Below are 12,171 nucleotides of genomic sequence, written 5' to 3' on the forward strand. Positions count from 1 at the left end.
TATATTTTAGTAATATGTAATTTAGAGTTTAGGGTTTAGGGTATTATTTTTTAACGACGGTATTTATGTTTCCAGTCGATGTTTATTTTTTTGACGACTGTGTTTATGTTCCTTTAAAATGACGTTGTACACGAATAATGTAATAACCCAAACTTAAAATTTATATTTAATTATTAATTTATTGGAGGAAAAGACTAAAATTCCTTAGAATTTTTATTAGGTCAAAAGTTGACTTTTTGACCAAGAAGGAAATTGGGGATTTCAATTATACCGTTGCGTAGAGCGCGATGAAACGAGTCCGTAGACACGTAGTGGACTCGAATCGGAGTTGTAACGAAGAAGTTACGGTCAAAATGCTTCAAGGGGCAAAATGGTAATTAGGAAAGTCATTTTTTTTTTAAAACCCCTCTCTCTCTTTGGTTCGACAGAACCCTTCCCCCATTTTTTCAGCTCGGTCGGTGGCTTCCAAGAGCCACCGTTGCCCTACAGCCACGGTGGGCCACGAGATTGGACCCAAGCAGGGCCACCCCTCCTCTTCCCTTCCCGATCGGTCTGACCCACAGGACATGGAGATGCGGAATTGCCATAGAAATGGCGGTTTTTGATTTTCTCTAGCTTTGTTGAGCGATTTCAGGCACCAATTTGGACGAGTGAGGTATGGATTTCTAGCTATTTTTTATGCTCTAGTTGCTGGTTGGATAGGATTTCAAAAATTTCAGCGTAGATAGCTCGATTCTGAGCTAGGTTTCAACAGATTTTGGGTCCTTTGTTTGGCCACTTCCGGTCAGTTTTTGGGGTAGGTCTAAGAACAAAAGTGGCTCCAAATGGGGTGTTATACCTAGGATAGGAGGCTTGAGCCTAGATGTTGAGTTTTTCCGACGATGCGTTATCGCTTTAGGCACCATGCCAGCGCGTGTGTCGGCAGCGTGGCCAGTAGGGTGGGGACCACAGTTAGTCCTAGAATGATCTCCTAGTCCTCACTAGCACGTAGGATTTCGCGGATCTTAATTCGGATATCGTTTGAACCCCGAACGGATCTCGCCTACTGTGCGATTTCCGGGTTCAATACGTTTGAACCGTTGGATCATAGTTAATTCCAAGTATATTAATCTAGACTTTCTCTGGATTGTATAGTATTTGACGGATCATAAAACGGAGTCCCGGATACTCGAATGGTCAGCCCTATAGCGATTTCTTGTAAGCGGTTCAAATGCAGTCGGGAATAGAAAAGAACTACGTGTGGCTTGATCCCTCGAGTGCGTAGGCAGCCTACGATTATCGGCGCAGCCACGAGTTAGGGCTCGGGGTTTATATTACTGTTTTTAGGGTTTTTCGTCTTTTACGACCCACGGTTACTAGGTATCAGTTTTAAACAAGGTTTGACCCGCATTCCAAAGTGGAAATTGGGTCAGGTCGTTTCAAATAACAACGTCATCAATTTAAAAAAAATGTAAAAGGTTATTCAAAAGATGTTATTGGTTCAACAGACGACATGGTTTCTTTAAAATAAACAGCGTTAAGTTTAGTGTTTGAGTCGTGGAATAATGCATTTACGTTGGTTTTGGTAAAACTTTCGCCATGGTTTCTCTTAGTTTTGACGACTGCTGTTTGATTTTGCGTTGTACATAGTTTTACCACGATGTCTTTAATGTAATAAGCTTCATGTTTAAAGTGAAATTTTAACAACGGTTGTTTTTTCTGTCGATGTTTTAAAGAGCGCGCTTTCCAAAAAAAAATTCACGCAACCTAAAATTTTCAGATTTCGCGCAACATAACATTTCACTTTCTCACTTAATCTCTAATTCAAAGTTGGGCTCTCCAGGCTCCGTCGAATCCAAGTATGCCATAATCTGAGAGCTCTACCAACCTGTAAGTACAAACCCTTATCTTCCCCTTGTAAATTCATTGAATGATATTAGGTTGTTTTGTTAAAGGATTTTAGATATATGTTTTGCGATCTTTTAATAATGTTGTTGGAGGTATGGGTTCATGGATTTTCTGTTTAATGTTTTCATGATCACTCTTTGTTATGTTGAATAGGGAATGAATTTAATTTTGTCAGATCTTTTAATCACTCTTTGTTATGTTGAATCGAGAATGGATTTATTGTTTTCATGCTTAGTATATGTTGGTTTCATGCTTAATACCCAACATCAAAATTAATGTATATGTTGTGCTCTTAATAGGGTTTTGGGTTCTTAAAAATAAACTGGGATATCGACGCGTTTTTAGGCATAAGACGACGGTTTTTTCATAAACCGTCGTCTGTATTACTTATACACAACGGTGTTCTTTCACTATCATCGTGGTTATAATTAGACGACGTTTGTTGAAAATCTGTCATCTATATATGTCCAATACGTCTGTTTTTGTTTAAAAACCATCGTTTGTGTAGTATATTACTTGCTATTAAAACTTTATATAATCTGCTATAGTGATGGTCATTGCTTGTCTTTTCACTTTATTATAGATAATTGGGTATAGTGTCGGAGATGAATAAGTCATGGATGCACTCGGATAGAAGATCGGAGGCATATGAGTTAGGGGTGGAAGCATTTTTTTAACTTTTCTGTAGAAAATCTTCTAACTACAACACATATCCATTGTCCATGTGTTAAATGTGTTAATTTGAAATTGTTTGGGGTTGGAATTATAAGGGATCACTTATACTTTAATGGAGTTGACCAAAGCTATAAGAATTGGACATTTCACGGAGAACCTTGGGAAGCAACTACTAATGCTAGTAGAAATGTTGAAGAAGATGATGGCCATAGTAGGTACAGTTTTGTGTCTGAAGAAATAGAGATGGATGATAATGATTTTGATGATTTTGGATCCGATCCTTATGAGTTTGCCAATGTGATTGGGGATGGAGATCAATCATTGTACCCTGGTTGTAGAAAGTACACGAAGTTATCAGCATTAGTGAAGTTGTATAATTTGAAGGCAAAACATGGGATGAGTGATGTATGTTTTACAGAATTATTGATACTTCAAGGCGATTTGCTTCCAAAAGGAAATACAATACCAGCCTCTATGTATGAGGCAAAAAAGACTTTGTGTGCATTGGGGCTGAGTTATGAGAAAATGCACGCATGCCCCAATAATTGCATCTTGTATAGGAAGGAGTATGAAGATTCAACTAGTTGTCCTACTTGTGGTATCTCAAGGTAGAAGGAAGGCAAAGATTCAATCTTGAAAGAGGGTGTGCCAGCGTAGGTGGTGTGGTATTTTTCTCAAATTCCAAGGTTTAAAAGGATGTTTCGATCACATGAGACAGCTAAGAGTTTGACTGGGCATGCTGCTAGAAAATCAATTGACTGACAGATGTCTCATCCGGCGGATTCCTCGTCTTGGAAACTTCTTGATGATAAATAGCCTGAGTTTGGTAATGAGCCAAGAAACTTGAGATTGGCTCTTTCATCTGATGGATTCAATCCCCACAGTTCTCTAAGTAGTAGATATAGTTGCTGGCCAGTTATTTTAGTTATATATAATCTCCCTCTATGGTTGTGCATGAAACGAAAGTTCATAATGTTGACCTTATTGATTTCCGGTCTTAAACAACCCGAAAATGATATAGACGTCTACTTGGAGTCTTTGATTGATGATTTAAAATCTTTGTGGGATTGGATTAGAGGAGTGTATGATGCACATAACAGAGAATACTTTACACTCAAAGCTGCATTAATGTGGACAATTAATGATTTCCCCGCCTATGGAAACTTATCTTGTTGTGTTGTTAAAGGATATAAAGCTTGTCCAATATGCGGCGATGATACACCTACTCACAGGTTGAAAAATGGCCACAAAATTTGTTACATTGGGTATAGAAAATAGTTACCAATCAATCATCCATATAGGAGGCAACGTGCAGCTTTTAATGGGAAACCTAAATATGGCACGCCTCCCGAGCCATTAACCGGAGAAGAAGTGCTGCATATGGTTGAAGATGGTGACAAAGTTTGTTGGAAGAAGAAATCAATACTCTTTGATCTCGAGTATTGAAAATACCTTCCTGTGAGGCATGTTCTAGACGTTATGCACATTGAGAAAAATGTTTGCGATAGTATCATTGATACATTGCTGGAGATCCCTGGAAAAAAAAAAGATGAGATTGCTACTCGATTAGATTTATTGAACATGGAGGTCAAAACTGATTTGCAACCCGAGTATGGAGAAAGACGTACTCGTTTGCCTCCCAGGCCTTGGAATTTGTCAAAAGCAGAGAAGAGAGAGGTTTGCAATTCTTTCTATAGTATGAAGGTCCCTGAAGGTTATTCTTTGAATATAAAAAATCTTGTATCTTTACAAGATTCAAGACTTCTTGGCCTTAAATCACATAATTGTCATACCTTAATGCAACAATTGCTCCCCGTGGTAATTCGTTCTGTTTGGGAGAAGCCTGCAAGGTATGCAATAACTCGTTTGTACTTCTTCTTCAATGCTATATGTGCAAAGACTGTTGATGTTTCCAAGCTAGATAAGTCGGAAGAAGATGTAGTAGTTACTTTGTGTTTGCTTGAGAAGTACTTTCCCCCTTCATTCTTTGATATCATGGTTCATCTAGTAGTACATCTTGTCAGAGAAGTTCGTCTATGTGGGCCAGTATATTTTAGATGGATGTATCCATTTGAAATATATATGAAAGTGCTAAAGGGATATGTTTAAAATGATACTCGTCCCGAAGGTTGCATTGCTGAGCGGTATATAGCTGAAGAAGCTGTAGAGTTTTGTACCAAGCATTTATCTGATGTTAGTACAGTTGGAGTGCCTTCAAGCCAAAATATGGGAGTTTCAAAGCCATTATCAGGTTGCACAGTGAGCGTAGTTGATCAGGACCTATTGAACCAAGCACATCCATATGTCTTGGAGAATACGGAGGAAGTCCTACATTATATCAAGTACGTATGAGTTTTATTCTTTAAGTTTCTATTTTAAATTATTTCTTATGTTTATCTTATATGTTTGGGACCGTAATGCTTGAATTTTTCGTGATATGATCCACATCAAGACCGCTTATCCAAAATTTAGAAAGATAACAAAGTGGCTGTAGGATAAGCACAATAGCACTTTCATTCAATGGCTACGTTCAAGGTATATGTTATTGAATAACATATTGGACTTTTAATTTTCTTCTTTCTATGTCAGATTGAATTAAGATATGATTAATTTGCAGGTTCAAAGTGAACTTAATGAGGAAGACAATCATGACGTATCAGAAAATTTAAGGTGGCTAGCAGCTGGTCCAAACATGGCAGTGCCATCATATAGGAGCTATTTTATTAAAGGTATTAAATTTAACATCAAGGCACAATATGATGTGCGGACAACTCAAAATAGTGGAGTTTATTTACTTGCACATACCATGCAAGTTGCTAGTGCCAAGGATAAAAACTCAATTCTCTCAATTATGGGTTTCTATGGTGTCATTCAAGAAATTTGGGACCTTGACTACCAAAAGTTTACAATCCCAGTCTTTAGGTGTGATTGGATAGATAGTACTTCTGGTCTTGTAGTCGACGAACTTGGATTTACCCTTGTAGATTTGAGTAAAATTGGACATAAGAATGACCAATTTATTTTGGCTTCTCAAGTCAAACAAGTATTTTTTGTTGACGACCCGATGCATCGCGGTTGGTCGGTAGTGTTCTCAATGCCTAATAGAGAATATAATGATGTTATTGGTGATGATGTCTTAGGCGATGTGAGAATTGAGTGTGAGCCATTTACTAGAGGGATGCCAAATGTTGACACATTTGATGAACTAGTGGGTGAGTTTGGGAGTCAAAATATTCGAGATGGGTGTGAAGATATATGGATTGAATGATGCTTATGTAATTGGCAGTGTATGACATTAATTTTGTAATATATTGTAATGTGATTTCTTTACTTTCATTATACAGGTTTTGGCCACAAAACAATCAGTACAAAAAATACTGGTTCAAGATTACAAACATGACGGTCTTGATAAAAATATGAAAAACAAACTTCTGTTCTAATAAAAAACGACGTTTTGGAGCATTCAACGACCGCAATATGTTTACCGACGTCTTAAAGCAACGTAACAAAGAAGAACCACGACGCTATTGTGAAACAAATATTAAGGATATCATGTCGGAGAAGCATAAAGAGCCGCCATGTAATTCCAAATAACACGACTCCAATCCCATAATACCGACATCTAAAAGACGAGATATCTAACCTGAACGTTACAAAAGACGACGTCGTCTTAACTTTACCAAGTCGCATGTTCTTTCATAAACGAAGTGGAAAAGGATGAATTCATGACGGTATTTTAAATCCATTGGTAAATTTGTTGACGTTAAGATATATTTGGACGTCGTTCCTTTACAAAAACAACGTTATATGAATGTATCCACGTCTCTTTTCTTATGATAATGTCATTAAAATTTCTTTACACGGCAAATTTCAGATAAACAACGCCGTCTAATAGGAATTAGACGAAGGTAATTTTGTTAATGATGACGTATAAATTATGAAACATGGTTGTCTTTTGCATGATAATGATGTTGTATATTGACGACAACGTCGTCTTTATAAATTAATGTGTCGTAAGTAATGACCCCAACATATTTTCCACGTCGTTTATTTTCAAATCGTGTCATTAAAACTATTTTACACGGCGATAGACTGAGAAACGTTGCCATCTCAGATTCATTAGACGACGATTATATTTTAAAAGATGACGTATAAATTCTGTAATACGGCTCTCATTTATTTGGAACCGACGTTGTTTAAGTACAACGTCGTCAGTTTAAATACATGCGTCGTAAGTAATGACCCTAACATCTATTTCCACGTCATCATTAATAGAAAAATCGAAGTGGAAAATTCATTTCTCGATGGTTGTTGAAAATGTAGTGACGTAGTAGGAGTCAATAACGTCATGGATTATGTATTTAAAGACGTCATATTTTTATTTGTCGTGAAAGGTATATTTAACGGCGGTGAGTTTTAGTTCTCGTCGTTGTATGTATATCTTGCGGCCATGTTCTGTTAATATATGTCATATGTTTCCTTTTTAACGACGTTTTTTTGTTAGAATTGGTCGTCTATTCTCATCCTCGACTGTTTTTTTTATCTCTTTTTCCATTACAAAGACGTCGGTTATTATTTGTTAATGACGTTGTTTGTTTTAACAACGACGGTGATTTAGCGTCGTGGTTTGATTTGGGAAAAGATGTCAATCGATTGCACGACCATTTGAAAAGGGAATAAACAACGGTGAATTCCCGTCGTTTTTTTCCTTTTTTGTAGTAATGCATGTAGATAGTTTCAATTTCGTCACAAAATCTAACCAAGCACTCTAGGATAGTGGATTTCTCAATCCTAGCAATCTCATCCACTTGATCTGCAAATGCGCCATACGCAAGCGAGCCATAAAGACGCGTTGTAAGGTTTTGCTCGAAGAAGACTCGTAAGAGCATCGTACTTCTGAACGAATTATGTGTCGTAATTGCAAACATCGTGCATGATTTTATTGAACAAATAAGGTTGCATTCTATATCGCCCTCGAAACCCAAGAGCAGACTTTAAAAAAAATCCAACCTATATATAGCCACAAAAAAAATATTTGGGCTTAAAGTGAATTTGGTGGCTAAGTTCACTATTCTTCTTTGGGTAAATTACTCAAATGGTCCTGAAACTTATACCTGATTTACATTTTGGTCTCTCAACAAGATTATTCGTTTAAATGGTCCATCAACTCTATATTATTCGCTCCAGTGGTCCTACCGTCTAATTTTCTGTTAGATTTAACCTAATATAGAGTTGATGGATCATTTGAACAAATAATTTAATTGATGGACTAAAATATAAATCGAGTATAAGTTTGAGGACCATTTGAGCAATTTACCCATTCTTCTTTTATAACATAGGTTTTTTTTTTTAGTTTTTTTTGTAGCAATGGTCCCTCAATTATACTCGGAGTTACATTTTGGTCACTCAACTCCCAAAATAGTTACAGAGGTCACTTAATTAAGTGTTGCATTGCACCATTAGTCCCTACTGTTAGAAAGACTTGACGGTAGGGGCTAATGGTGCAATATAGCACCTAATTGAGTGACCTTTGTAATTATTTTTTGGAGGTGAGTGACCAAAATGTAACTCCGAGTATAGTTGAGTGACCATTGTTACAAATAACCCTTATTTATTTATTTTTTGTTATTTCGTTTTTATAAATATTTGGAATGAATTTCCAAGTTTACTCATGGATTTAACGGAAAAATAGACAGACTTGATGAAAGAGACTAGTAATGCAACACCATACATAATTGAGGGAACCTCTGTAGCTATTTGTGGAGTTGATTGACCAAAATATAACTATGGGTATAGTTCAGAGACCATCACTATAAAAAAAACTCATTTTTAAAAAATATAAGTTTGGGATTTAAAGAGTATGCATTGAATGGGTTATGTGGGGACTTCACCTAAGAATGACCTAAAAAAATTAAAAAATATGATTTTGTGTGGGATTATACCGCTACAAATTTGTTATAAGTGTGGACAAGTACCCACAGTAATCCTTCATTGGGTCCGCCAATGGGTTTGTCAGGATCTGGAAATTATACACTTCGATACAGGAGAAATGATGGCTTAGTTTTTTTAAGACAAAGGAAAATGATGGCTTAGTTGAAGTTAAATAAAGAAAGTATATGTGGCTAAGGTCCTTTTTTGAATAGCGTACCCACTACAAACTATATGTCGTACCTTTTATGAGTAATATATATGTGCCTGCCTTTTATGAAGTATATTAGGTAAATTATTGTATGTACGTAAAGAAAGGGGTTGATGGCATGCTCTTATAAACACATATCACGTCACCTATGTAAAGGAAGTCAATATACTTTTCTAAGTTGGGCTGGACTAGGCCTGTCGACACAACTTTAAGTTTTATGACAGTCTTTTTGTTTTTACTAACTAAATTCCTGCATGGTTTTATGACTTAATAAAAAGTACTGACTTGCAAGTTGCAATATATGGACAAATTTGGTTTTTTTTTACTTTTTTACTTAAAAGTGAAAAAGTCATGGATTTTTGTTTACATTTCAAAACCAATCATTAATGGGTTTAGCCCTGATCCGAGGCTTGTGATCACTCATGCTAGAGATGCTTGCTCTGAATACTTAGCGGTTGTCTCCAAGGTTGATGTTAGAGGGAACCTCTCTCCTGTCCATCATGTCCAAGGAACCCAGTGGTCTAAACCATGCCCAAACAACGTAAAATTCAACTTGGATGGCTCTTGGCTTCCTGGCACAATGAAGAGCAGCATTGGCATTGTGTCACGTAATTTCTCTGGGGATTGGTGTGGTGGTCTTGCCTCCCCACTTTCATGTGTTTCATCTCTTAGTGCAGAAGCGGCAGCAGCTCTTTGTGCTTTACTTTTTGCTACAAACAGGGGTTTTATGAAAGTCATCTTGGAGACAGATTGCAAGGTGTTAATTGATGGCATCACTGGAAATCATGATAACAACTCATGGGCTATCCTTCCTCTTATTGACGAAATCCATGATATGGTTTCGAGCTTTCGAAGAGGTGATTTGGTCATGGGTGCCTAGGAGTGCAAATCGCGCGGCTCATGCAGCGGCGTTGATAAGTAACAGAGCTATGGAACTGCAAAGTTAGGTCGACAGACCACCATTGTCTCTCGTTGGGGTGTTAACTTCTGATGGTTTGCCTTGTCCACCTCTTGTTGCTTCTGCAGTTTAGTTTTAATTCCTATTAGTGGCTAGTTTGCTGGGTAGGGACTGTTGTTCTAGGCTCCGGTGGAATCTAGCTATGTCTGACTCTGCTTTTGTTAGTTTGTTCTGGTGTTCTGCTGGCTCCTTGTGGCTTTTGCCTTCTATTTGTATTTCTATTCCTGTTTTGGGGTTTTATGAATACAACATGAATTTCAGACCCAAAAAAAAAAAAAAATCATTCGATAAAGACATGGAACATCATTCAATTCAACTTAGTAATTATATAAATATGCGATCGTGAGTGGTATCTGCCACATAATTTGAGATCTAAACTCGGTACACAAACGATTTGAATACTAAGAAGCACATCCTTGACCAAACAAAAAAAAAAAAAAAAAAGAAGCACATCAAACTTCTATTTCTGTCTTATGGCGGATAGGAAGCTGCTTTGAAGCCTAATTCTGAGTAGCCATGGTTTTATGGTGTAAAGATTTTCTTTCCTTCTGTGCCTCAGTTGGAGTTTTCACATCTGTTGCCAATCCAATTGCTTCAAGAAATCTTATTACATACCAAGTAACATCAATCTGCCACCATTCAAAACCTTGTCGAGCTGAGTAATCAAAAGCATGGTGATTATTGTGCCATCCTTCTCCAAGTGCAAGCAATCCCAACCACCTAATTGAAGAAGAAAAAAAAAGATAGTTAAAATCCTCATCAATTTCCATATAATAAAAAATGATAGTATAGCTAGATGTTGATATTGGGCAGAATATATACCAGTTGTTCCTTGATGTATCACCAGTGTGATATACTTGTTGTCCCCACATGTGGCCGGCCGAATTTACTAACATAGTAATGTGGAAAAGGCATACCATCCTCACCCCCTACAATGTCGACAAGGAATAATTTAACCTTCAATACTCTAAGCTTTAAAAAATCTATATATACAAGTGGTACTGGGGATTGGATGTTTTGACATCCACACTATCAGATGTGATGGAGTTCGAACTTGAACACTGATGTACAAATAAAGATTCTTTTTAACAGGAAAATTGATGTATGGCTTTATGACTTTATGGCAATCAAATGAAGCATGAAAAACTTTAATGCGACAATAATGTACATGCCAGCCCTGAAATAATTATACAAAAAGATATTCTATTAAAAAGCCATTAAAGTACAGAGAACGAGTAATTATAAAAAAAGAAAACAAGACAAGGAGCAAAATATCTCACCATTCCCCATGTCAAGAAGGGCAATCCACCGACGACATAGAGTAAAGTTCCAAGCAGAAAAGAATGCAAGAGAAAAGTATGATGAAGAAACCTATAGAAGGCTTGCCTTTTCAAATCTTCAACGTTCTTCAGTCCTCCATACTGCAACAATTTCCATTGAAGAGTTGAACAAAATGAGTGCACTGTGTTGGTGTATGTAAATGTATTTTAGAGAGAGAGAGAGAGAGAGAGAGAGAGAGTTGGGTGTGTTTTTGTTACTTTTCCAAACCGAGAGCCGCTATCGAGGATCCAACCCATGTGACTAAACCAAAAACCTTGAAGAGGGCTATGAACATCTTTCACGGTATCAGTAAACTGATGGTGATATCGGTGTGAGCTCACCCATTCTATTGGACTTCCCTACAAAAACCAAAAGAAGAAGAACAAACACATCAAATAAAAATAGCCCCTGAAACAAAAAGAAAAGAGCTAAAGCTAAGCAAAATTTTGTTGCTCAACATTGACATTTACATACCTGAAGTGAGAGAACCCCGAAATAGGCAAACAAGTACTCGAGCCATTTCGGAATACGAAAGCTCCTGTGAGCAAGATGTCTGTGGAAAGACAGAGTAACTCCTACCCCCGTCACAACATAGAGAGCAACGGCCACCCAAAACGCAGGCCAGGTGAAATGAAACGGCGCCATCACACAAAGGCAATGCATAGTGAGAAACACAGCTGCGGTGACTATGTCAAGTAAATTCCATTTCCTTCCAAAATATTCTCCGCAGGGCATCATTACAATTTTGACTAAAAGCTTCATCGCTCCTCTGCTTCTTTAGCTGCTGCTCAATACCGCTTCTGTTGTATCGAAATGCTGCCTGCATACTATATATATATACGTTGTATGAAAATGTTGGTGTTTGGAGACAAGTTGGCCATATTAATGAACCAATTTAATACCTCGCTGCTTTGTCAGGATAGGGTATCCCTTTTTTTTAATTACCAAGGCAGGAAATGTGCATTAGATATTCGATTATGTGAATTTCTAAAAAGCATAACTTGAATTCTTAAGTAATAATGTGTTGTTTAATATCAATATAATACGACAGCCCGCACAGTTCATGGCCCGAGCTTTTTATTTTTATTTTATTATTTGATACAAGCGATAGTTGGAGAGGGGTAATCTAATTTAGAATCGATATAAAAATAAATGCTTTTAATCACTTGAGCTACCAATTCCTTGTCTCATG

General features: G+C 37.1%; 1 protein-coding gene across 1 annotated transcript; it reads right to left on the minus strand.

The window, feature by feature from the left end:
• Window positions 1–9,965: 9,965 nt before the first annotated feature.
• Window positions 9,966–11,817, minus strand: LOC103326929 (palmitoyl-monogalactosyldiacylglycerol delta-7 desaturase, chloroplastic-like). The gene is made up of 5 exons (XM_008229177.2): window positions 11,454–11,817; window positions 11,198–11,338; window positions 10,940–11,080; window positions 10,482–10,588; window positions 9,966–10,379 (listed from the first exon to the last, which is right to left on the minus strand). The coding sequence occupies exons 1-5, from the start codon at window positions 11,739–11,741 to the stop codon at window positions 10,160–10,162; spliced, it is 897 nt and encodes a 298-aa protein (XP_008227399.2). The 5' UTR covers window positions 11,742–11,817; the 3' UTR covers window positions 9,966–10,159.
• Between the last annotated feature and the right edge of the window lie 354 nt (window positions 11,818–12,171).

Source organism: Prunus mume, linkage group LG3 (genome assembly GCF_029339155.1).
Source record: "Prunus mume cultivar Tortuosa linkage group LG3, ASM2933915v1, whole genome shotgun sequence".
NCBI lineage: Eukaryota > Viridiplantae > Streptophyta > Magnoliopsida > Rosales > Rosaceae > Prunus > Prunus mume.

Excerpts from the sequence above, each read along its gene's own strand:
- LOC103326929 (XM_008229177.2), bottom strand. The coding sequence starts at position 11,741 with ATGAAGCTTTTAGTCAAAATTGTAATGATGCCCTGCGGAGAATATTTT. Across the intron at positions 11,339-11,453 it reads TCGGGGTTCTCTCACTTCAG|GGAAGTCCAATAGAATGGGT; the intron begins GTATGTAAATGT and ends TGGTTTTTGTAG. Across the intron at positions 11,081-11,197 it reads GCGGCTCTCGGTTTGGAAAA|TATGGAGGACTGAAGAACGT; the intron begins GTAACAAAAACA and ends AAATTGTTGCAG.